The following is a 26,745-nucleotide window of genomic DNA, read 5'->3' on the forward strand; positions in this document are numbered from 1 at the left end:
TGAACCAGGCACTGGGCAGGACTCAAGAGAGTTGCCATGTAACAAGCGGACAGTATCTTAACAGTTTTGCTAAGGGGGCTCAGGGAGCATACTGAAGAGGGCAATTCTTCCCAAGGATGTGGGTTAGGTCTTCAGAAAGAAGCAAAAATTCATCTACTCACTCCCTCTTGAAGCATTCTATTCTGTTTTGAAAACTTAAATAATGAGAAAATTAGTCTTAATGACATAGCTACTATAATTAAGTGTTTACTATAGTGCTAGGAATTCTGATAAGCCCTCAATTGATTTTATTTAATTCTCACAGCAGCCTGGGAGGTGGAAATTATTATTTCTGTTTTTCAGAGAAGGCTTAAAGGTTGTATAATCTTGTACCATTCATTGTTCAATGATATTCACAAAAAACTGGTGGAATAAAGATTTGAATTTATTTCTAATTGTAACCGAGAAACCAAGATCTAAGCAATGATTTTGATTACTGAATCATACTGCTTTTTGCTTTCTGGTATACTGGAGTAGACAGAGGGGAATACCCTAAACTATAAATTCAGATGCCCTGATATCGGAAATGATTGTAAAGCTCTTATCTTGGGTCTTTGTGACTGCAGGAGCTGTTACTCCGTTTATTTGGTCATTTTCTTGTAGGGCAAAAGTCCTAATGAAGAATTTGAAGTCAGCCTATGACTAGCTTCAGCCCCAGACATTTTGTAAATCATTTCAGCTAGACTCTACTATTAAAAGATAACTTGTCTCCCTTCCTTTTGGCTTACACCTTTAGTATTGAAGTGAAACCTCTGCCTCCCCTCCTTTCAACTTATGTTCTCCTATTGAAATGATAATGATAACACGTTTCCTATTCTCCTTTGAATTTGCTATTAAAAATGATCTCATCTGCCCTTGTTAAAATCCTTAAAAACTTTGAACCCCCGTAAACTTGGGGAGATAGATTTTGGGCCAATGGGCCATCTGCTCTCCTACTATGCGCCTAGAAATAAACTCTTTGTCTTTGTGTGCTGGTTTGAAAGGAAGCATGCCCCCTAAGAAAAGCCATGTTTTGATATAAATCCCATTTCTTAAGGGTAGAATAATCCCTGTTCAGTGCTGTGTGTTTGAAACTGTAATGAGATCATCTCCCTGGGTGATGTGATTTAGTTAAGAATGGTTGTTAAACTGGATTAGGGGATGACATGTCTCCACCCATTTGAGTGGGTCTTGATTAGTTTCTGAAGTCCTATAAAAGAGGAAACATTTTGGAGAATGAGAGCTTCAGAGAGAGCAGAGAATGCTGCAGCACCACGAAGCAGAGCATCCACGAGCCAGCGACCTTTGGAAATGAAGAAGAAAAATGCCTCCTGGCGAGCTTCATGAAACCGGAAGCCAGGAGAGAAAGCTTTAGCAGATGACACCGTGTTTGCCATGTGCCCTTTCAGCTGAGAGAGAAGCCCTGACTGTGTTCACCATGTGCCTTCTCACTTGAGAGAGAAACCCTGAACTTCATCGGCCTTCTTGAACCAAGATATCTTTCCCTGGATGCCTTTGATTGGACATTTCTTTAGACTTGTTTTAATTGGGACATTTTCTCAGCCTTAGAACTGTAAACTAGCAACTCATTAAATTCCCCTTTTAAAAAGCCATTCCGTTTCTGGTATATTGCATTCTGACAGCTAGCAAACCAGAACACTTTGAAACCCCGGTGTCTCAGGAATTGGTTATTGAGCATGTCGGGCAAAAGAATCCGTGGCCTTTTTCCAGTAACATAATTCCGAAACCATAGTCCTGCCTGAATAAAATGCTGCCATCCTTAACGCCTCACATTGAGCTGATTTCTGTTCCCCATATAAATGCCACATACTTTCCCTAGTTTTAGCTGCTGTAGCCACACAGTCAACCTAATCTCTTCTTTCATGTGGTCTTTCTGGTATTGAATTTGGCCTTTATGAAAAACCTAAGACCTTGCTTTTCTAGGCTGTCATTTCCTTAAATTGTACATCTTGGACAACTGTTTTCAGATATAATATATTTCATTTTTAGGTAAATTCTGGCTCTTATGTTTCAAAGTAGAGAGAGCTATCACTGCCATGGTGCTCTATGCCATTCTTTTTTTTTTTTATTAATTAAAAAAATTAACTAACACAACATTTAGAAATCATTCCATTCTACATATGCAATCAGTAATTCTTAATATCATCACATAGATGTATGATCATCATTTCTTAGTACATTTGCATCGATTTAGAAAAAGAAATAGCAAGACAACAGAAAAAGAAATAAAATGATAATATAGAGAAAAATAAAAATAAAAAATACAAAAAATATATATAAACAAACAAACAAACAAAAAACTATAGCTCAGATGCAGCTTCATTCAATGTTTTAACATAATTACATTACAATTAGGTAGTATTGTGCTGTCCATTTTTGAGTTTTTGTATCTAGTCCTGTTGCACAGTCTGTATCCCTTCAGCTCCAATTACCCATTATCTTACCCTGTTTCTAACTCCTGATGGTCTCTGTTACCAATGACATATTCCAAGTTTATTCTCTAATGTCGGTTCACATCAGTGGGACCATACAGTATTTGTCCTTTAGTTTTTGGCTAGTCTCACTCAGCATAATGTTCTCTAGGTCCATCCATGTTATTACATGCTTCATAAGTTCATTCTGTCTTAAAGCTGTATGATATTCTATCGTATGTATATACCACAGTTTGTTTAGCCACTCGTCTGTTGATAGACATTTTGGCTGTTTCCATCTCTTTGCAATTGTAAATAATGCTGCTATAAACATTGGTGTGCAAATGTCCGTTTGTGTCTTTGCCCTTAAGTCCTTTGAGTAGATACCTAGCAATGGTATTGCTGGGTCGTATGGTAATTCTATATTTAGTTTTTTGAGGAACCGCCAAACTGCCTTCCACAGTGGTTGCACCATTTGACATTCCCACCAACAGTGGATAAGTGTGCCTCTTTCTCCGCATCCTCTCCAGCACTTGTCATTTTTTGTTTTGTTGATAATGGCCATTCTGGTGGGTGTGAGATGATATCTCATTGTGGTTTTGATTTGCATTTCTCTAATGGCCAGGGACATTGAGCATCTCTTCATGTGCCTTTTGGCCATTTGTATTTCTTCTTCTGAGAGGTGTCTGTTCAAGTCTTTTTCCCATTTTGTAATTGGGTTGGCTGTCTTTTTGTTGTTGAGTTGAACAATCTCTTTATAAATTCTGGATACTAGACCTTTATCTGATATGTTGTTTCCAAATATTGTCTCCCATTGTGTAGGCTGTCTTTCTACTTTCTTTTTTTTTTTTTTTTTTTTTTTTTATTAATTAAAAAAAGAATTAACAAAACAATTAGAAATCATTTCAATGTACATGTACAATCAGTAATTCTTAATAACATCACATAGTTGCATATTCATCATTTCTTAGTACATTTGCATCGATTTAGAAAAAGAAATAAAAAGACAACAGAATAAGAATTAAAACAATAATAGAAAGAAAAAAAAAACAAAAAAAACAAAAACAAAAAACCTATACCTCACATGCAGCTTCATTCAGTGTTTTAACATAATTGCATTACAATTGGGTAGTATTGTGCTGTCCATTTCTGAGTTTTTATATCCAGTCCCGTTGTACAGTCTGTATCCCTTCATCTCCAATTATCCCTTCTCTTTTTTTTTTTTTTAATTAACAGAAAAAAAGAAATTAACCCAACATTTAGAGATCATACCATTCTACACATGCAATCATTAATTCTTAACATCATCACATAGCTGCATGATCATCATTTCTTAGTACATTTGCATTGGTTTAGAAGAACTAGCAACATAACCGAAAAAGATATAGAATGTTAATATAGAGAAAAAAATAAAAGTAATAATAGTAAAATCAAAACAAAACAACACAAAACAAAACAAAAACCTATAGCTCAGATGCAGCTTCATTCAGTGTTTTAACATGATTACTTTACAATTAGGTATTATTGTGCTGTCCATTTTTGAGTTTTTGTATCTAGTCCTGTTGCACAGTCTGTATCCCTTCAGCTTCAATTACCCATTGTCTTACCCTGTTTCTAACTCCTGCTGAACTCTGTTACCAATGACATATTTCAAGTTTATTCTCGAATGTCCGTTCACATCAGTGGGACCATACAGTATTTGTCCTTTAGTTTTTGGCTGGATTCACTCAGCATAATATTCTCTAGGTCCATCCATGTTATTACATGGTTCATAAGTTTATCTTGTCTTAAAGCTGCATAATATTCCATTGTATGTATATACCACAGTTTGTTTAGCCACTCTTCTGTTGATGGAGATTTTGGCTGTTTCCATCTCTTTGCAATTGTAAATAATGCTGCTATAAACATTGGTGTGCAAATGTCCGTTTGTGTCTTTGCCCTTAAGTCCTTTGAGTAGATACCTAGCAATGGTATTGCTGGGTCGTATGGCAATTCTATATTCAGCTTTTTGAGGAACCGCCAAACTGCCTTCCACAGTGGTTGCACCCTTTGACATTCCCACCAACAGTGGATAAGTGTGCCTCTTTCTCCGCATCCTCTCCAGCACTTGTCATTTTCTGTTTTGTTGATAATGGCCATTCTGGTGGGTGTGAGATGATATCTCATTGTGGTTTTGATTTGCATTTCTCTAATGGCCAGGGACATTGAGCATCTCTTCATGTGCCTCTTGGCCATCCGTATTTCCTCTTCTGAGAGGTGTCTGTTCAAGTCTTTTTCCCATTTTGTAATTGGGTTGGCTGTCTTTTTGTTGTTGAGTTGAACAATCTCTTTATAAATTCTGGATACTAGACCTTTATCTGATATGTTGTTTCCAAATATTGTCTCCCATTGTGTAGGCTGTCTTTCTACTTTCTTGATGAAGTTCTTTGATGCACAAAAGTGTTTAATTTTGAAGAGCTCCCATTTATTTATTTCCTTCTTCAGTGCTCTTGCTTTAGGTTTAAGGTCCATAAAACCGCCTCCAATTGTAAGTTTCATAAGATATCTCCCTACGTTTTCCTCCAACTGTTTTATGGTCCTAGACATAACGTTTAGATCTTTGATCCATTTTGAGTTAACTTTTGTATAGGGTGTGAGATACGGGTCCTCTTTCATTCTTTTGCATATGGATATCCAGTTCTCTAGGCACATTTATTGAAGAAACTGTTCTGTCCCAGGTGAATTGGCTTGACTGCCTTATCAAAGATCAAATGTCCATAGATGAGAGGGTCTATATCTGAGCACTCTATTCGATTCCATTGGTCGATATATCTATCTTTATGCCAATACCATGCTGTTTTGACCACTGTGGCTTCATAATATGCCTTAAAGTCCGGCAGCTTGAGACCTCCAGCTTCATTTTTTTCCCTCAAGATACTTTTAGCAATTCGGGGCACCCTGCCCTTCCAGATAAATTTGCTTATTGGTTTTTCTATTTCTGAAAAATAAGTTGTTGGGATTTTGATTGGTATTGCATTGAATCTGTAAATCGATTTAGGTAGGATTGACATCTTAACTATATTTAGTCTTCCAATCCATGAACACGGTATGCCCTTCCATCTATTTAGGTCTTCTGTGATTTCTTTTAACAGTTTTTTGTAGTTTTCTTTGTATAGGTCTTTTGTCTCTTTAGTTAAATTTATTCCTAAGTACTTTATTCTTTTAGTTGCAATTGTAAATGGAATTCGTTTCTTGATTTCCCCCTCAGCTTGTTCATTGCTAGTGTATAGAAATGCTACAGATTTTTGAATGTTGATCTTGTAACCTGCTACTTTGCTGTACACATTTATTAGCTCTAGTAGTTTTGTTGTGGATTTCTCCGGGTTTTCATCATATAGTATCATATCGTCTGCAAACAGTGATAGTTTTACTTCTTCCTTTCCAATTTTGATGCCTTGTATTTCTTTTTCTTGTCTAATTGCTCTGGCTAGAACCTCCAACACGATGTTGAATAATAGTGGTGATAATGGACATCCTTGTCTTGTTCCTGATCTTAGGGGGAAAGTTTTCAATTTTTCCCCATTGAGGATGATATTAGCTGTGGGTTTTTCATATATTCCCTCTATCATTTTAAGGAAGTTCCCTTGTATTCCTATCCTTTGAAGTGTTTTCAACAGGAAAGGATGTTGAATCTTGTCAAATGCCTTCTCTGCATCAATTGAGATGATCATGTGATTTTTCTGCTTTGATTTGTTGATATGGTGCATTACATGAATTGATTTTCTTATGTTGAACCATACTTCCATACCTGGGATGAATCCTACTTGGTCATGATGTATAATTCTTTTAATGTGTTGCTGGATTCGATTTGCTAGAATTTTGTTGAGGATTTTTGCATCTATATTCATTAGAGAGATTGGTCTGTAGTTTTCTTTTTTTGTAATATCTTTGCCTGGTTTTGGTATGAGGGTGATGTTGGCTTCATAGAATGAATTAGGTAACTTTCCCTCCACTTCGATTTTTTGAAGAGTTTGAGCAGAGTTGGTACTAATTCTTTCTGGAATGTTTGGTAGAATTCACATGTGAAGCCGTCTGGTTCTGGACTTTTCTTTTTGGGAAGCTTTTGAATGCCTGATTCAATTTCTTTACTTGTGATTGGTTTGTCTATGCCATTCTTGAATTAAGGCAGCCAAACGTTACCTTCTCTTTCTGTGTAGTCAAGCACCACTGGTTTGTGCTATCTGCAGTCAATTAACTAAAAACTTCATTTTTAATCTGTTCTGGCATTCTGCCAGGGATGGATGTCAAATGCACAAGCCTAAAGTTTCTGCATTAACAACATCCATTATGAAAGTCTGTTGGAATTAAATGGGGCTAGTTCTTTTCCCACAAAAATGGTGACATTTTAAATTACTCACATCATCAGAGTTTCTTCTCTTTTTAGAAGCAATGGCAATTTAGTCATAGTAATCTTGCTCAAGGGAACATTTGAAGTGGCATTGCTCATGCCCACAGGAAATGTTTCTGTCACACCAAGTTTCTAAAATCTCAAGGAATGTAAGTGTGACGTTGCAAAAAAGATGAGAAGTTTGGAATCAGTCTGAACTAGGTTGGATTCTATTTGCCTGCTGTGCAAATTAGACAAGCTGTTAACTTCTCTGAGCGTCAACCTCCATAAAAATCTAAAACATGAAAATATTTAGTCCTGCCTTGCAGCATTGTTGTGCAATTAACAAGGTTATGTAAATGGAAGGCTAAATATACTCCTTCCTTTTTCAACTATTTATCTGTGTGAGATGGGAATTTCTTCAATATGCTTCAACCAAAACAACACAGCACAACAGTGTGACTGAGAAGCAAAAGTACAAGAATCTAGCTGTCTTCTATTAATCTAGCTGTCTTCCATTAAGCTAGACATTAAGAGATTTTAAAATTGTAATACAATGCTGCTCTACTCACTTGTTTTGGAAAATATAACGTTAACATGTAAGGTTTATTGTTTTAAATGTACTAATGTTTAAAAATTTCTCAATTTTAATTTCTGATATGGTGAATATTCCGCAAACAAAAGCTCTCTGGGGTCCTTAATTTTTAAGAATGCAAAGGATCTCTAGACTAAAATGTCTGAGAAACTCTGCTTTAGGTATGTGCAATAATCTTCACTTTATACATGAGGAAATAGATTTACAGATATTTAGGACCAGTTCAACGCCACTTTCTAGGGACCCTAACTCCAGTGCTCGTATTTGTGACCCTATTGTTTCCGTGATAATATCTTTGTTAAAATTTTAGTGGGGCACACCAACCAATTTTTTATAGTTTTGGAGTCTGGGGAATCAGCCCAGTTCCCGGTCCTTACCTGGGGCGGAGGACCGTCTCTCCGAGGCCTTCCCCTAGGTCGGACCCCAGTTGCGGGGGCAACTCCCCGGACCTGTGGCCACCAAATGTCCCGTTAGGGAAGATCTTGCTGGGGCCTCCAACCAAATGTAGTGGGGCGCACCAACAGAAAGACCACACAATATTAAATTGCAAGTCAGTTAGGAGTTTTTATTAGTCGGCCGTCGACTGCCTCAGAAATCCCAAGCAGGAGGATTCAGAGAGCAGCACCTTGAGGCTTGCAGGGTGGGCTTATAAAGGCTGGAACCGCAAGCTTATTCACAGAAGCAGAGAAGTGGCGTTTGTTTCACAGATCCACATCCTGGTTTTGCAGCTGTAAGCAAGCTTATCTACAGAAGCAAAGGGTGCTATTAGCTTTTGCAAAAACAGGTTTGTGTGATTCCCACATCCTGACCCCATTACCGGTTGTTCTTCATGGGTCTGGGGGGTACTTTCTACTCGGCTGGGGTCGAGCTCCTGATCCCTTACAAAATTACCTTTAAACAGGCTGCTAAAAAGGTATTTCAACGACAAAAAAGAATCTTCATATTCACATATTTTTCTTTCTTACTAACTGCGATCCTTCTTTGGGCTTGTTTCAAAACAAGCTTGAGAGCTGCTAGACCCTCTCAAGTCTGGGTTTCACTCTGACAACATGAGGTTTCACGAATCTGCGTTGGAGTCCCCTTGAGTCCTCCGCTGGGGAACAGCCACTTAGGTAGTTCAAATGGGGATTTTCTCGAGACTTACAGAGGCTCTAGGAATGTGGGCGTTTCCTTCCCGGAACTTCCCACACTCAAGACTGCCCTTTGCAGAAGGCAAACAACAATACCAACCTCTTCACACATCTCAGCTGTCCGACCCACTTTCAGACCTTTAAAGACGCTCCCTGGCCACTGATTGGCTGGGCCCACACGCTGGGCGGGAAGCGGCCCGGGATGAGACGTCGGAGCCCATTTGCCCTCGCGTCACCGAGCATTCACCCTCCGGCGCCCGAAGCGAGTCGTGGGGAATCCCGACTCGTGGCCCGGGGTCTGGGCGGGGCGAAGCCGTGCTGCCCCGGGAGCCGGAACCGCCCCTGAGAGCCCAGGCCCGCAGGGGTGGGGCCTCTCGGGTACCCAGCGTCGGCGTGTCGGGAACCGCATCCCGTCGTGCACCCGGGCACCGGCAGCTCACCCGGAAGGAGATGCCGCAAGCCTGACTGTATGGTGGGGTGCTGGTGGTGTCGTTGCAGGGAGTGGATGTTGCTGTCAGGTAAGGAGGTGCGTTCCGGGCGGCGCGGGTAGAGAGTGCTGCTGTCAGATGAGGGGGCTCGGGAGGGGCAGCCAGAGAGTCGGTGCCGCTTTCAGGTGGGAAGCCGCGCGCGGGCTTAAACATCAGTTGTGGCGCTTGGGGTCGGGATCCCGTTGGACAGACTGAGAAAGGAACTTTTCCCCTATAGGATAAAGGTAGGGGTTTGCTCGGGAACAAAGATGAAAACCCGGTTTTCCAGTTTATTTGAAAGTATAAGTTCTTTTTCTTTCCCAGTTCCCAAACTTAATAGGAAAAGGAGAAAGGATGTGTGGCCCTTTTGCTCCTCGTTCATTAAGAATGTAGGAGGAGTGGCCGGAGTTCAAGGGTTTGGGGACCTTTATCTAAATACCTGGAACTAGGGAGTAATGGAAAGTGTTTTGCGGATCCCAGGAGACTCCTGCGCTTCTTTTTGGCCACCTTTATGACTTAACCTTCCAAGTGGAAGAAGGAACAGGTATCGGTTCCATCCCAGTTTACATCTGGACAAAAGGTTGGGGCTGCTTGGTTTAGGTCACCGTACTTGGTCAGAGAGAGGAGCTTCCTCTAGTATCTGTGGTTATTTAGGGAGGAGAGCTTTTTTGAGTTTCCAACTCATCTGGCATCTAGGGCTCAAGAATGAGTAAGAAAGGCTGGGAGGTCCAGGGCTTCAATCTACATTGATCAGTTGATTTTTTTTTTTAAACCTGTCTCTTGGAGTCATAGATGGGAGAGAAAATGGTGGGACTTAAGTCTTGAATTTCTACCTTGAATTGTTATAATACTGGAAGGCCTTACAACGAACCTACTTTGTAAATAGCAAAGCATTGGGTTCTCCAAGCTGAGATACTGGTGCTGGTACTGGTGGAGAAAGTGAAGGAAGCTTCAGTTGTGATTGATTCAGTGCTGAGTGAGTTCTGTGAGTAACTGAGAAGGCTACTGACTCTATCCTTATATGGATGACACACAGACCCATCTCCCAGATCATAGAGCTTCCTGCTTTCCTTCCAAGGGCAGAACAGAGATTTATTTCTTCCTGTGAAGTTGTATTTATGGGGAGGAAGCTGATGGAGAAGAGTAGTTGCTGGAAAGTATTCGTTGGAATCTAGGTCTTTTTGTTTTGTTGCAGTGTTTTTTAATTGAAAGGTACAATTAAAACTTTCTTATTGTCCTCTAAATTTAGATTTAAGTATATAGCATCTTGGAGGCCTAGGATTTGTTTTTTTAAAAAACACAATTTATAGTTACTTATTTATAAGTGGTAAAATACTCCAAAGGAAAGAAGAGCATCTTCAGCAGGGAGGTGGTATGGTGCAGGGTCCTAGGGCAAGAGAATGAGATGACTATTTATTTATATGCCAAACCTTTCAATGCACAGGAGATGTGTGTGCTCCTGTGAGTGTGTGGATGACTATAATTTCCTTGCCATCATTTTTCCTATTGGTTATTTCTGTGAAAAACTGTTTAGAATATTTAACTTTGCTCTGAGGACAAATACCTGAAAAGAGAAGAGAAAAAAAATTTTTAACCCAAGGAGATTAACTGGTCACAGAAAGTCTTCCTGCTCTTTTTGGTCATGGGCATTTGACTGCATACATCTGGGATGTTATACACTGATTGTGATAGAATGGGAAGTTCTACTTTTGTTCCGGACCCCTTTAAGTTGGTAGCTGCATCAGAGGAAAAATTAGACTGTCATCAAGAATGCTGTTTGAGATGGTATTAAAATAAAAAAACCTAGGGTTTGCTTGACAGCATAGTATAATTATGTTATATACCATGCAGCTATGTCTCTGCATGCAATGTCTGTCTGTAGAGAGACCTTCTGGGATATTGGGAAAAAATAGGAAAATCTGTTTGCTAATTTCGTGGTGTAAATGAAACATTTCTCCTGAAAGGTTAACCTTGTGCTAACAAAACATAAATTAGAAGGAAACTCATTACACGCACTTGTAATGGTAAGGCAGAACTAATCAGAGAATGTGTTTAAAATCAATTTTGGAACTGTAAAGATGAGTGGGTGTGTGAATGGGCAAGGGGGAGGAGGGTATAGAGAGCTTAGAGATAGTCTTGTTTTCCCAGGAGCCAGCCCAGCTCATTTGTTGGCAGTACATATTGACTGAAGTCAGTTTTTATTTCAAGGTAAATTGGAAAGGGAAATTAAACCTTATTGTTCTGCTCTTAAGAGAGGAGAAGGAGGTAGAGTGGCAGCCAGTGCAGATGCTGTTGGAGTGGTTCTAGGAGTAACAAGATTAGTGCTGTATTTTAACAGAAGGTGGCATCATGGGCCCCTTTGGACTTGAGTAACCCTTCTTTGCAGCCTTCATTTTCCTCTTGTTGGAGTGGGCCATGTCGCTGCACATGCAAACTGCCACACTGGGGGAATGCAGGGGTTTAGGCTTTAATGAATCTTTACAAAGGAGCAGAGAGCATCCTAAGTCGATCTGTGCAGCTGTGGGGTGCTTGGACAAAGTTACAAACCAGATGGCATATTCAGAGAGGAAATGATTAGAGCTATTGGCTCAGGTTACAGAGAGCAAATTAGGTAAGGAAAGGTTGCAATTGGGCACTCACTCGGGTGCTCCCTTCAGTGCTCCAGCTCTATGATTCACTTGTGGGGAGGTGCTTGGATTAGCAAAACAGAGACTCAAGAGTATTGGTGATTGTGGAGGCTTGGCTGTCTCTAAACAGCCAGGAGGGGGCAATGTTAGGCTCATTTTCAAAGCTATGCTTTCTCACAGTGCCCATAAGACACTGCTCTATCTGCAGCCCTCACAGCAGAAAGGTTCTACAAATAAACATGCCTGTTGTGGATATCTAAGGCAAACACTGCGCAACCCTCAACATGTTTTGGGGAGAGGTGGCCTAGTTGAGGATCTTGACAGTGGTCTGAGGAGGGAGGCAAATCCCTTAGGGCATTTAACCTAGTACTCATCTACTGTGGGGCTTTTGTTTTGTTTTGTTTTTTCTTCTTCTTTAAGTTTTACACAAGAATAAAAGGAGTCACCTCGGTTTCCCCAAGGGGTCAGTTAGACTTCTTTAGGGTTTTGCCCTATACAGAGTGATTATAGAGGCTTACTAACCACAATTGTTCTCCACATTCTCTGTCCCTCATCAGATGTTTTCTCCCAATGGGCTTTTGGTGTAGAATGTCGGAGAACCAAGAGCAGGAGGTAAGAGTGTGGTCTCCAGGGAACAGGTGGGTAAAAGCTGGAAAGATGATTTGGGAAAAGGGAGAGCACAGAGATATAAATCATTTTTTATTACTGCTCTTCGTACAGTAATACCTTGTTGGTTCTAGTGAGTTTGAAATAAAGTCAGTAGAAGGAAATCGATTTTGACTAACTTTTCCCTTGGTTGGAATGTTGGAATGTACAAGAATGTGAGCTTTATGAGGGCAGAGATTTTTGTCTCTTGTTTATGCTCTGTCCTTAGGGCCTAGATCAGTGTGAATGCTTAATAAATATTTGTTGAATTGAATGAATGAAAGTTGATACTATCTGAGTGGGAAAATCTGGCAACCTGTATTGTCAAAGCTTCCTTAGTAGATGGCTGAGCTGAAGCTGAGGGAGTATTTCTTACCTGCAGGAGGTGATCACTGTGCGTGTTCAGGAACCCCGTGTGCAGAATGAGGGCTCCTGGAATTCTTATGTGGATTATAAGATATTCCTCCATGTAAGTGCATCAAGCTTTTTTATTGAGGTCAACACCCTCCAGGGCTGAGGGCTAATGCTGAGGTGGGACCTGTTTGTGGGTGTTGCTGGCAGACTGAGACAGAAGACTTACAGGAAAAGGAGGGAGTAGAGGAAAGAGAGCTTGGGTAGGCTTGAGAGTTGTTTTTGGGTACTTTGCTGTAGTTTGTACCGCTGATCAGGGAAGCACAGGTCCATGGCTTGTCAGCTTGGATCCTAAATGAGATTGATGATGGGGAGCTCATGTAAGCTGGGTCCTTCTTCACTAAACTCTTTTTATGTACTTTCTCCTGTAGACAAACAGCAAGGCCTTTACTGCCAAGACGTCCTGTGTGCGGCGCCGTTACCGTGAGTTTGTGTGGTTGAGAAAGCAGCTACAGAGAAATGCTGGTTTAGTGTGAGTTTGCATCTTGCTTCCTTCTTGGGTCTGAGACTGGCTTTTTAAGTGCTTTCCTGGGAAATGGAATTTACAGTGAAAAAAAAAAACTTGCAGCAAGCATTAAGGAAATTAGGAATTGTGTTCTGAAATTAAGTTTTCAAGTCAGTGGAAGAAAGCAGGACATAATTCTCATTTCTGATATTTTGACCTAACAAAGCCATAGAAACATTGAAAATATTTTCTTTTTTTATGGAATGTACTTCTTACATTTTTAATATCCTTTTTACTAGTTATCAGAAACTTTTAAGTACCTGGCCTTATTTGACAGGGGGTATTCCTGCCCTTTTGAAAGGTAAAAATTGTGATTTTTCTTTTTTCCTGTCTTTCTTTCTTCCTCTTTGTCTTTCCGTCCATCTTTCTTTTAGTGCAGAACCCCATTTCCAGAGGAATACCAGATTAAGAGCCTTAGAAAAGGCAGTAGCATTAATTCCCCATAAGTTCTAAAAGTGATGCTACCTCAGGATGGTCTCAGAATGTCCAGTGGTGACAGGTGGCCTGTTGAGTAATAAGCCAGTTAGTTGTTAATGTGTGGGACTGAGGGGGCCACTGTCTTGGATCAGGCCTTCAAAAGCAGGTGATTCCCTCAGTTCCTGTAACAGAGCTGTATCATCTAGGCCGGCCTGTGGTTTTAAGAAAGTATCTGCCATACTTCATAAGAGTAGCAAGGACAGCTTAAAGAATTTACAGGTGTGATCACATGTTAATGTTTTAGTTCATTTGATGTTAATTTTTTAAAATTAATGAATAAATAAATTTAAAAAAACAGGCAAAACCAAAAAAAAAAAAAAAAAAAAAAAGAATTTACAGATGACTTGCTGCAACTCAACTACTTTTAGAAAACTCCAAGGATGTGATCTTCTGGGATTGGAGTAGGCAGTGTTAATTTACACACAAGGAGCCAGAATTCTCCATGTCTCCACTAAGAAAGATTTCTTCCTTTTTAAAATAAGAGTTGATGGTAGGAATTGGTTTGTAAATAATGTAATGTAGCAGTGTGAGCTTTAAATCATAGACTTGGTTCAAATACCAGCTGTGTTAATCAGAGTTCTCTAGAGAAAGAGAAACAACAGGAGAGATCTGTAATTATGAGATTTATAAAGGTTCTCATGCATCCACGGGAATGGAAGAGTCCAAAATCCATAAGGCAGGCTGTGGAGCTGGCAGCTCTAATGAAGGGTCTGGACAGACTTCACAGGAGAGGCTCGCTGGCTGAAGAAGCAGTGAGTCTCTCCTGTTCCCTAAAAACCTTCAGGTATTCGGATTGTCTTGTGGGAGATGCACCTTAGTTGATCACAGATGTCATCAGCCATAGATGCAATCAACTGACTGATGATTTAATATACCAGCCTTCTGGTTTATCAGCCAGCCATGAAATATCCTTACAGTAACAGTCAGGCAAGTGCTTGCTAACCAGACCGCTCGGCATAATCACTTGGCCAGATTGACACCAGAACCTAACTACCACACTAGCTCTGCTGCTTACTAGCTGTTTGAAACTAAGAAAGGGATTTAACCTCTCTGTTTTAGTTTGTATATGTTCGTGGAGATGCAATATACCAGGAATGGGTTGGGTTTTATAAAGGGATTTTATTAAGTTACAAGTTTATAGTTCTAAAGCCATAAAAATGACCAAACAAAGGCACCCAGAGAAAGATATCTTGACTCAAGAAAGGCCGATCTGGAAACACATGTGGCTGGTGTCTGCTGGTCCTTTGGCTTCTGGTTTCAAACAGTTTCCCCAGGGGTTTTCTTTCTGCATCTCCAAACATCTCTGTCTGTTTTGGCTCTGAGCTCTTTGCAAAAATTTTAAGGACTCCAGTAAACTAATCAAGACCCTCCTTGAATGGTGGGAGCATCACCTCTCCATGGAAATAATCTAATCAAGAAGCCATACCCACAATTGGGTGTGTTACATCTCCATGGAAACAACCTAATCAAAATGTTCTACCTTACCTGATATTTAATCAGGATTATAGAACATGGCTGCCTGAACAAGATTGGATCAAGATTGAAAGAACATGGCTTTTCTAGGGTACACAACAATTTTAAACCAAACACTCTCTGATACTGTTTCCTTACTACTCAAATGGGGACCCTAATATCTTTCTCATGGGATTTTAGAGAGGATTAAATGAAATAATGTTTAGAAAACATTTAGAACATTACCTGTACACGGTATGCAGTCAATAAATATTAGCTCCCTTCCCCTTATTAAAAGTTGAATTAGGCCTCTTTTCAGGGGATTTCTTTGATCATGGGCTGACTGACTGTTTTGTATGTTACCCTTATCTTGGGTGTTACATTATGTGACCCCACAGGCCTGTACCTGAACTTCCTGGGAAGTCGACCTTCTTTGGCTGCTCAGATGAGTTCATTGAGAAGCGACGACAAGGTCTGCAGCACTTTCTTGAAAAGTGAGTGGGTGAAACGGGCTGGTACTGGATGCTTGGGGGTTATTGTGGTGGTGGTAGTGGAGGTAAAGTGCCAGGCTGGAAGGGGCCCTTCACACGTAGGCATGTTTGTGGTATGTACTTTTCTTGCACCTCAAGCCAGAAGCCCTTCTGAGATTGGGAATGGAGAACAGCTCCTCAGGGTGATGCTCTGTTTTGTGCCACCTTGTTTGCTCCAGGGTCTTGCAGAGTGTGGTACTCCTGTCAGACAGCCAGTTGCACCTCTTCCTGCAAAGTCAGCTTTCTGTACCCGAGATAGAGGCCTGTGTTCAGGGCCGAAGCCCCATGAGTGTTTCAGATGCCATTCTTCGCTATGCTATGTCAAACTGTGGCTGGGTCCAAGAAGAACAGCAGGACTCCTCTCACCTGGCCAAAGGAGACCAGTCAAAGAGGTAACAGAAGCTTTCTTTTTGAGAAACTAGGGGGTAGCATTATTGGAACCCAGGCGAGTGGGGCCTCCATTTGATAGGGAGTACTGCCGCAGTGTTGGTGTCCTTTCCAGTCTCCTCTGCATGTGCATGGTTCTCTCATCCTGAGAGAATCTGTGTTAACCCACCATTGGGTAGCAAGGACTCCTAGTGAAGCCTGGGGATAAAGGGGTTTTTGTCCTGTTCTTTATTCCTTTCCTTTCTTCTTTTTTTTTTTAAAGTGGGTTTTATTGAGATAGGATTCACATACCATAATACAGTTGAGTAGTTTTTAGTATATTCTCAAGAGTTGTACAATCATCAGTAACCACAACCAATTTTAGAACATTTCATTACCCTAAAAGGAGCTCCATCCCCTTTAGCAGCCACCTTGTCCCACCCTTGTTCCTCAGCCCCTAGAAACCACTACTTTCTGCCTCTATGGATTTGCCTATTCTAGATATTTCATATAAATGGAATCATATGATACGTGATTGTGATTAATTTCTTTCACTTAGCATATTGTTTTCAAGGTTTCTCCAAGTTGTATGTATTGGAACTGCATGCTTTTTTATGGCAGGATAATATCCTGTGTGTAGATACATCACCTTGGGTTTATCTATTAATTTTTGTTTCATTCATGCCCTTCTTTTTCCTTTCCTGCTCTCTTCCAGTTGCTGCTTTCTTCCAAGGTCTGGTAGGAGGAATTCTCCCTCACCACCTGCTGGTGAAGAAAAGGACCATTTAGCAGTGTGGGCTCCTGTTGTTGACTCTGAAGCCCCTTCCTTGGAGAGTCCTACTCTCCCACCCCTCTCCTCACCATCATGCTGTGATTTTACAAGACCTGATGAGGGAACCTCTGCTCTTCAGCCTATGAGGAGGGCCACGGGAGGGGACCACTCAGCCCCTTTATTTCATGCTTTGCCTTTGCCTTTGGACCCTGGTCACTTAGATACAGTCTTGGAAAAGTGAGCACTGGTCTAAGCTCTGGGCTCTGCTCCAAGGTGGATGGAGATATGCAGGAAGGAGACTTGCTTGGGTGGGCTGGGGCACAGGCCTTGGCTCCTGGAAGGTTGGGCTTAGTCACCTATGGTCACCTCTGGTTTGGTTGCAGAGGTCTGTCATGACAAGTCCACATGAGTCTGCTGTAGGAATAAACACTGTACAGATGTTTGATAAGAGTAAGGCCCAGAGGCTGTTGATTTTTAAACAGAACCTCATATTTACTCTCCTGGAACCTGAGTTTCTTCAGATGTTTGTTTATAGATCCAGGAGCACCATCTCAGGTGACTGATTTTGGGTACCTGTAAGTGGTAGCACCTAAGCTGCCATATTGAATACTGTCCCAACAGGGATACTTATGTAGTTTTATACCCATCTTGGTGTGTTCTGTTTTTACTGAAGCCCCTGGAGCACTTTATTTCTGGCAGGCTGGTCTCTTGCCTACTGCTTGAGTGGACAACATACTGAATAATCTACTGTCCCCCCTCCCTGTTTTTCCTCCACTAATAACACTGAACAGAATTGCTGCTGTGACTCCTGTTAGCTGTGGTTTCCAGCGCATCTAAGGCCTAAGCCTGGCTTGGGCCTGGGACCCATGAAATAGCTCATGGTCCACCGTAAAAAAGAGGTGGTGGGGGTGGGCCATGGTGGCTCAGCAGGCAGAGTTCTCACCTGCCATGCCAGAGACCTGGGTTCAATTCCCGGTGCCTGCCCATGTTAGAACAAAACAAAAAAAAAGTGTTGGGTAACAGTCAGAGGGTAAGGACAACAGCTCCACTGGACCCAGGAGTCGTCGTTGCTTTGGAAAAGACTGTCCTGGGCTGTTAACCGTTGCTTCTAGTTATAAAGCAGAGACTGGCTCTCTTTTCTATAGGATTAGAGTGAGCTCCTTTCTTCCCTTATGACAGCCCCTGCCCTCAGCGTTTCTGCCACCATGGTAGGTTGCAGGGAGGCCTGGTGTTCAGTCCAGTGGAGTGCAAGGGCCTAGTTTCTGCCCCTGTGAGAGGGCCCTGGGGATGGACATGAGGACCAGCATGCCTGCCTTCAGACAATGAGGTGCTCTGCCTCCTGCTGCCATAATTCCTCTCCACTGAGAGATAGAGCTGGTAGAAGATGAGTGCTGCTGGTGTTTTGGGCCACTCTGCACTCCAGTCTGTGTGCGTATGGTTCTTCCCCCATCCCCACTTCCCTCCCTCCTCTGGCCATCCCACCCTGTCTGTGGGCTCTTAAACTAGCAGTCTAGGCTGTGAGACTGTCATGGCATTTAGTTCAGAGTTGAGGGGCTTTGGCCTGAAATAAAATTCAAGTATTTAAGACTGTTGTTGCAATTTGTGTCTAACAAGCTGTAGCAGAGAAGGAGAGGAGTGGGAGCTGGCAGTTGTTACTTTCATAAATCATGAATTTATCAATGTGGAAATAATGGTTCAGAACCGTGCACTGCGGTTCTCCATTGTGTGTGCAGCTCAAGTTCACTACTGGAGGCAGGACTGTCTTCCAAAGATCCAGGATGCAGTTCTCAGTTTTGGGCATGAACCTTGTTAGGTATAATTTACCTGATGCTGCTTCCATTCTCACAGCCTGTCTGAGGTGCCAGGTGCTAAAAGAGAAATAAAGTTTGTCAACAGGCAGATGCAAAGCCCTGGCTGGTACTCATCCTTCTTTCCTGCCTGCCTCCCCTGTGTCTCTCCTTTATATGATGCGGCAGAGCAAGGCGCCATAGAAAACCCACAGAGGCAAATCCAAAATGTCAAAAGAAGTTCATTTAAAAGAGGAAAAAAACTACATACACATCCTCACAAAAACCCGACAGATGCTAAGCTAATGGCACCCGCTCTGCCGATTGGTGGGGATGGTTCATGAATATTAATGAGTCCAGTGCTCCAAATGGTGCAGCTGTGAACCCAGCTGTGCCTGAAGCTCTCTGATCTCAAAACTTCAGACAGGAGCCGGAGGTGGTCTGTATCAATTCCCTACTCAGCCAAAAAAACAGCAAGCTGGTTTGGCCTTCTTCTGTTCTCTCCTTTTCTTCCTGAAGTTGGTGCTCAGCAGCTAGTTCTGCCAGCAGGGTTGGCTGCTGGGACAGCAGGAGCCATTCAAAGACATGAATGTAATTTTTCTGACTCCCGGCTTTTTTAATGATCCATTAGCAGCAGTGCATACAACAGCACCTCAGTTAATCCAAGGCCAGGCACCATCCCCTCCTGGTCTTGAGTTGTGTGTATAGGCCATGGAAGGGGCTGTCCTAAGAATGGCAAGAGTTTTTCTAATATGGGCCTGGGTGTACTAGAAAAACAGCAAATGAAAACGCATTTTCTTCTCCACCCAGGCAGTATCATTTGCCTTCTCACATTTGCTGTGTCCCTCTGTGTGCTCAGGTTTAGCCACTGTGACTGATAACCTCCATATGGAAGGTGGGAAATGGCAGGGAGTAGCCCACTGAGTTGGTTTTAGAATGAAAATGTATTTTGTTTTGAATTTGGTTTGGGGCATGTTCTGTTTCTGAATTAGTCACTTTTCTTCTGACAGTTACTTCCATGGGCCAAGACTAGACATCCTATTACCTAGGATAAGTGAGCCAAAGCTTATGAATTTAGTTTTATTTTGTGGGAGGAAATGTGTATGTGTTTGGGGGTGGGGGGAGTTGGTTGGTTTTCTTATATAAAAATAAGCTTTGTATACATTATTTTATTTGATGTCCATAGGGCCCAGTGAAGACGGCAGGACAAATGTTAGGCTCATTTTCTAGCTAAGGAAACTGAGCTGAGATTGTTTTGAAAAACATGTTTTTTATGGTTGTAGAGTATATTCACATGAAAGACGCAAATCCAAGCTTTTATTAAAAAAACAGCACATACACATATATACGCAGAAGAATTAAACCCAACAGTAACAGAAAAAAAGTCCCTGTAAAGTTTTTTCAGAGTTGTTTTCAGACCTTGGAGCTCATCCACAGTCTTCAATTTTTTTGATTACTAATGCCTTAGATCTACAACATCAAGTCCTGGGTGCCCCATTCCCTCTCTGGTAGCTTTGTGTGCGTGGGCCATGACTTTTCACCCCCTAAATCCTCCTAACTCATGACTTTTTAACTGTCCAAATGGGCATCAAGTTAGCTCCATATTTGGACATGAATTTGTTTATAAGCCTCAGCTGTTTAATTCCTCAGCTTTTGCTGAAGATTCTTTTTTTCTTAAGAGTTCAATATGTTCATTCATTTATATTTAATATTTACATATAATGAAGTATACTTGTCTTAAGTGATTTTTTTTTTTCTTTTTAAACTTGGGCAGGCACTGCGAATCGAACCCCAGGTCTCCGGCATGGCAGGTGAGAACGCTGCCGCTGCACCACCATCGCACCGCCTTTAAGTGATGAATTTTAACAAGCATATACACCTGTGTAACCAAATCTCTATCAAGTTATAGTCATTAACCTTCACTCCATAAATAACTCTCATGTCAACCCCTACCTAGTCAATCTGAACTCTGTTCCTAAAAGATAACCAGAGTTCTGATTTTGTTTTCTACCATGGATCAGTTTTTCCTGTTCTAGGAGTTCATGTTCATCAAATCCTACTTTATGAACTATGTTGGGCAAGGCTTCTTTCACTTAATATAAGAATGTTGTATATATCAGTAGTTAATTTTTAAAATACTTAATAATTTACAATTGTATGAATTACCACCAATTGTTTATGTATTTTCCTATAGATAGAAACCTGGACTCTTTCCAGTCTGGGATATTAGGAATAAATATGCTATGAACATATTTATAGATATTTTTTAGGATTTCTTAGGATTTTTACAGGGTTTGGAGATAAATACCATCATTTATTGGGAACCTAAGTACCAGAGGAGGAAACTTGCCCAGAGTCAGATAAGAAGTTCCAGCAGACTCAGGAATGTCTCTGACATGAGTGATTTGTGCTCTGCTGTGGTCCTACTCCTGGTCAGGACCTAGTGGAGGCCGGGGTTTTTATACTTTCTTACCCATAAGCCTTTTACAGTGTAGAATAAAGATTGCTGAAGATTCTTAATCTAGGGATAGGGAGGATGGGAACAGCCCAGCTCCTATGCTGTCTCACAGAGGCTGCAGCTTTAAATCGGTGCTGGAGTGGCATCTGTGGATTGATGTGTGAGCAGCCAGCTGAGACACAGCTGAAGCCAAGCAGATAACCAGCAAAGCATGAGATAGCGACTTCCTCAGTCAAGCACTGGGCATGGATCCTAAGCTGGCCCCTCCCTGGCAACCCTCTGCACGTAGCCTGGTTCAAGGTAACCTTTCTTCAGACTGTAGGCCAGCATCCCCCTTCCTATTCTTACCACTACATCTTTGTTGAGTGTTTCCTCAACCCACAATGGAAGCCCCCTCTTTTGTCTCATCTGCCTCCTGTCCTAGTTCTCTCTAAATGTCTTGGGGACCAACTACAAAGACCGAGTGTTCATTTGGCTTACCAGCAAAGCAGTAGGAGCCAGTTCTGGCATTTTATTAGAGAAATAACTTCTAGGGGAAAAAAAATAGCTCTATCTCGCTGTGGCTGGATTTAGAGCTGGAAAACTGGAGGCCTTAAATCTCAAGATATGATAACCATGACCAACTTAGGCTCACAAGGATAATGAGCCACGTTCTTTAGGAGACAGTGCTCCTGACTCTATTAGCAAAGTGAATAATTTTATTCCCATTCGGAAGACAGCAGTGAAAAGGAACATGAAGAATAAGTATGGAGAGATGACAAAACTAGAGTGAGAAACTTGAGACTCCCTGAAAGTCCTTAAGGTTTTTTCCCTGAAAAGGGGGAACAGAAGAGATACTTCTGATATCTTTGGATTATGGGAAGCATCCTATATATATATATATATATATATAAATATATATATATAGTCCCAAACTTTCTTATCCATGGCTGTCCAGTTTGTCCTTCCTGCCTGGTCAGCCAGGTACTTTTTCATTCTGCCAGTTTGGAAGGGGCTAGCTTGTTTAATCCCACCGTGAATGCGAGTATTCCTTCTCTGGTGGCTGTGTTGGTGTGGGAAGGCAGGCCCACCAGCAGCCTGACCTGAATCCCTCCAGCAGAAACTCCAGAATGGTGAGCACCCAAGGTGGTTTGTTGGAGGCAATGCAACCTGCCTGCTAGAAGCTACGAGACTTAGATATATTCTATCAATTAGGGCACATCTGTTCAAAATGCTGAAAGGCGGGCACTGTCTCTTTAAGAGCCATCCCACTCCTCTCCTTGAGTGATGAGGGCTGGGAGCACAAGGGAGTCAGATGCTGATTAAACAGTCCTACTGTCGAGCTCTGTTAGAAAATTACTGTAATTATGATCTAGTCCCAGCAGAGGGATGAGTTCCAATCCTGCTAATAACCCTTCCAGGTGTCTCCAATGCAGGGCCCCTGGGAGGCAGCATCAGCAGGGCTCTGGCCAGCACATGGGCCAACTATGCCCTCCTATTTGGCCCATGCAGCAAAGGACAACCAAGGCACTGGCCCCCTCATCCTGTTTTGGCCTCCTGAGGAGGCAGTATGCTTTGGTTAGTGGTTTTTGGTTTTGTTTTATTTTTTGGTTCTTCATGGGGCTTCTGGGAGTCATTTTGAATAAGAAAACCTTCCCCCCAAAACTAACATGAAAGACTAGGAAAATCACAGCAGCAAGATGGCAAATCTGTCCTGCGTCTCCCCATGTCTGCCTGGGGACTGCAGTCAACACCCACATGGGCAGTGCATAGTACCAGCCCTACCCTGGGTAAAGCCGGGGACCAGAACAGTCCCCTTTAAGCTGCAGTGTCTTCTGTGATTGTGCTGAGAGAAATAGAAGACAGCATTTCACTCAGTCCTGATCAAGAGTTGCAGTGTTTCCCTTTTAGATTTTTGCCACAGAAGAGGGAAACAAGGAATAGCAACCACTTAGCTCTAGACCTGTGAGACTCATTGTCTCAAAATCAGTGAGTACCGTCTTACTCAACTACAGCATTTTCTTAGTCCATGGCTGAAATCTGAAGCAGCACAGGTGAGCAAATCTCAGAGGTGCTTGTGGAGCATAGGGGCCGGTTTGCTATTCTTTATCTCTGAGCGATTCTTGGTGTTTATCGCTTCCCAACCCAGCCTTAAATTTCTCCTTATCACCATAATCCAGTGGTTATGGTACAAACATCTAGAAGGCAGGGCACCTTCTCTGTGCTTGGACCTAAGCATGCCCCAAATGTGTTTTCCAACCAAGGACAATCTCTTTCTACTTCCCCTGTGCCCCTACCCCTACCTTGCAAGGGACATTTAGTAATGTCTGTAGATATTTTTGGTTGTCATGACTGAGTGGGGTGGGGTGGTGATGATGGAGGAGGGTTGCTACTGGTATCTAGTGGACAGAGGCATGGGATACTGCTAAACATCCTACAATGCCCCCTCTCCCAACAGCAAAGAGTTTTCTGACCCAAAATGTCAATAGTGCTGAAGTTGAGAAACTCTGCACTAACAAAATGAAGTAAAAAGCCCAAAGCTCCTCCCCTCTTAAACTTCCACAGCTCTGCATTGGTTATGTTGAAGAAATTAAAATCTTCCGATGCCAGGTGCTTTCCCAGAGGTGGAATATGTAAGTGCCAGGTTAGCATAGTGTCTACACATGGGGGGCATCCAGTAAACATAGGTGGCATGAATGTACCACCTTGATGATTCAAGGCAAATCAATGCCAGTGTCTTACCATGAGTAAAAGGGAAATGTTCATAGCTTGTTTTCTGTTCTGTGATGAGATGCAGGGCATAAAAGGTGGCCAGATGCTCACCATCACGTTGAGAGTGTCTGCAGTGGAACCAGATGCCTTCTTTGAGAACCAGCACTAGAAACCTTGGAACTCACTCCCATCACAGGAGGCAAGGAAGTGGCTTATGATTGCCTAGTGACACAGAAGTGCTTCCTTTGTGGCACTCTGCCAGGTGGAGGGGCAACTGGCTACGATGGTCCTCAGGAGAGAATTGAGCACATATAGCTGCTGACAGTTGGGTAGCCCCACAACTGGCTTGATGCCAGAGATGCCAGGCCTCTCAGAACGGCCTGGGCACCAGGCAAAGGAAGTCCAGTTGGCAGGGTTTGCATAGGAACCTGGCCTGCAGGGGACAGGACTTCATTAAAAAGGATAGTGCCAAACTTCGCACCAGGAGAGCCAGGTAACCTCTCCAGCTGTTGCCTATTGCCCAGTTCACTGGGAAGCCCATTGTTTTATTTTTAGAGTGACTACACATCCTGGTTTATACCTGCTACCTTGGCATCATTGTTAATCGCTCTATTTCACTCTCAAAAAGTGTTTTAGTTTGGGGATAAATTACATGATCTTTCTACTAATTGTGACTCAGTTTCCTCTAATAGTGGTTTGTGGTGGGTTTTTTTTTTTTTGCCATTATATTTGTAGGATATTTTTGTACAACGTGGCCTACATCATAAAATGTATCATTGATTGAATGCCAAAGAGTTGCAGGAGAATGGTTATCAATTCATTCTAAGAGAAAAAAAACCCAGTCATGTTTTCTGAACAGTTTTTGATAGGGAAATGGAGTAACTCAAATCTCTTGAAAAAGAAAAATCTCTTTCTAGTTGCAAGTTTCAAATTCCCTACCCAGTCTCTTTAAGTACTAACAGGAAATGAAATAGCTGGGCAAGAAGGAAGGGGGAGGAGCAAGGGACTTGGTAATCCACAAACCAGAAAATTAGTTTGAGTCACTGGGTTGTGTAGCAGAGATAATCCTCTGTATAGAGGGTTGCTTTTCTAAAGTCAGCTCCACAGATTTTACTGGTGCTCTGGAAATTAACATGGTGCTCTGGGAATCAACAAATCAGTGTCACTCAAGATCTATCCCTCCAGAGTGGCTCCTGCTGGGGAGAGGTGTGGGAAGGCTTTTTGGCCAAGGATTAAAGCACCTCTGTCCCTGGCATCTGAGAGTTTTGTTAAGAACATACTTTTATTGCTATCTTTTATTCTTTGTTTCTCTTCATCTCCATCTTTCTTAGACTGATTTTTCAAGGCAGGAACACCCCCACCCCTACCCCGGCCCCGCCATGCACTTGTCTTGCTCTTTGCATTGCCTCCACGGATTTGTTGTGATGCCAGCATGAAATTTGGAATTTGAAAATGTCTCATGGGAGGTTTCTAACTGCATAGAACTCGAGTAATTCAACAAGCAAAGGTCTTTCATTTCGCGTCTTCTTCCACAGCAGAGTTTGCTTGACTTTGACCAAATTATAACCTTTCAGCTCGTCTGTTCTGCCACTTGCAAAAACCAACCAGTTATAAATAAGCTGGTACAACTGAGCAACCTAATGTGCTTAAAAAAAAAAAAGTTAATGAGAATGAGAAATCTAGGCTACTCCTTATGTACTACATTTAGATAAAGCATCTGTCTCAAAAACAAAAATGAAAACAAAACACTGGGCGGTGCAATGGTGGCTCAGTGGCAGAATTCTTGCCTGCCTTGCTGGAGACCGGGTTTTGATTCCCGGAGCCTGCCCATGCCCAAAAAACAAAAAACAAACAAAACAAAACACCAAACAGGAGGGAGGGCACCACGTTTTGTCACTGCTTTCACTTAGAATGCAATCAAATTGTCTAGATTTAGGAAGTGAGACTTAATAGGAATCCAGTTCTCTATCCAATTTTTATTCACCAGAGGGAAAGATGCAGTTGGTTTTGAATTAAATACAGATTTCCAAGAGGTAAAACAGACCATTGTATGGGAATATTTAATATTGAAATAATAGCAAAATAATGTCTATGCTATTTTTTTCTACGTGAGAAAAGATAAAAGACACTAGAAAAGATATACATTTAATAGATGAGAGATTCCTTTCAGAGCATTTAGTATTGTCTGGTGTCAGCTTGGACAATACAGGTCAAACTGTACTAAAACCAGGTCAGATCATCCATTGTGTGTCACTAAGTTTTGTATAAATTATTATGTGAAAGGAAGATATTCATTTGCTTCTTTTTTGGCATGGGTAGGCACCGGGAATTGAACCTGGGTCTCCAGCATGGCAGGCAGTAACTCTGCCTGCTGAGCCACCATGGCCTGCCCTTCACTTGCTTTTTACATTTAGAATCTTAGCTTTACTTTCCTTCCTTTACACAAAATCAGGGAGGGAACAAAATATCCTCCCACCCTTGCCTCTCTCTTATTTCACATGTCAGAGCGATTAGTGGCAATTAAAAACCCATCTGTGTATAATGTGGTTAGTTAGATGGTATAATGCCCGTTATCCAGTGAATTGCAGGCAGTGAAGTGGGGATTTGGTTAGTGGAGTCAAAGAAGTGGTAATCTGATTAGTCAGTTGCAGTCTGGGAATGTCGGCTAAAATGGTGGCTTTCAAGTTGAGTGGGGAGCAGTTTTGCTGGGTGTGGTTTGCCTTCAGACACACTGTAGAAATTTGCTGCTTCCAAATGGTCTCCTCTCCAACTTTCCTCCGACAGAGAATGCCCATTGAACTTGCCCTATCTCTTCCTGTGTGTAACAGTGTCAGAGATGGCCAGACCAGATTCTCAATCAGTTCATTTTCTTCTATCTTTTAGGGCCAATTTGATTTTTTTTTCCATTAAGTTTTACACCGAGAAGAGCCAGAGATCTAAGAGTGGTCCCTACCCTTTGGTGGAAAGATATGTCAAAAGACCTTTGCAGTTTGAGAAATGTTTATTTCCTCTGGTC

The 26,745-nt window shown here is 41.8% G+C and overlaps 1 protein-coding gene across 4 annotated transcripts in view; it reads left to right on the forward strand.

The window, feature by feature from the left end:
- The first annotated feature begins 8,710 nt into the window (after positions 1-8,710).
- Positions 8,711-26,745, forward strand: part of SNX11 (sorting nexin 11) — a 28,182-nt gene continuing 10,147 nt past the window's right edge. Inside the window, exons 1-8 of one of the 4 annotated variants that reach the window (XM_077164651.1) lie at positions 8,711-9,067; positions 12,193-12,247; positions 12,663-12,749; positions 13,063-13,163; positions 15,524-15,619; positions 15,835-16,047; positions 16,737-17,030; positions 20,355-20,391. In XM_077164651.1, the coding sequence (XP_077020766.1) occupies positions 12,206-12,247; positions 12,663-12,749; positions 13,063-13,163; positions 15,524-15,619; positions 15,835-16,047; positions 16,737-17,030; positions 20,355-20,391 (870 nt within the window). In that variant the 5' untranslated portion in view covers positions 8,711-9,067; positions 12,193-12,205. Of the gene's footprint in view, positions 9,068-9,126; positions 9,254-12,192; positions 12,248-12,662; positions 12,750-13,062; positions 13,164-15,523; positions 15,620-15,834; positions 16,048-16,736; positions 17,244-20,354; positions 20,392-26,745 lie in introns of those variants that run through there. The other 3 variants (XM_077164650.1, XM_077164652.1, XM_077164653.1) reach the window with 3 other exon arrangements.

This window comes from Tamandua tetradactyla, chromosome 6 (genome assembly GCF_023851605.1).
Source record: "Tamandua tetradactyla isolate mTamTet1 chromosome 6, mTamTet1.pri, whole genome shotgun sequence".
NCBI lineage: Eukaryota > Metazoa > Chordata > Mammalia > Pilosa > Myrmecophagidae > Tamandua > Tamandua tetradactyla.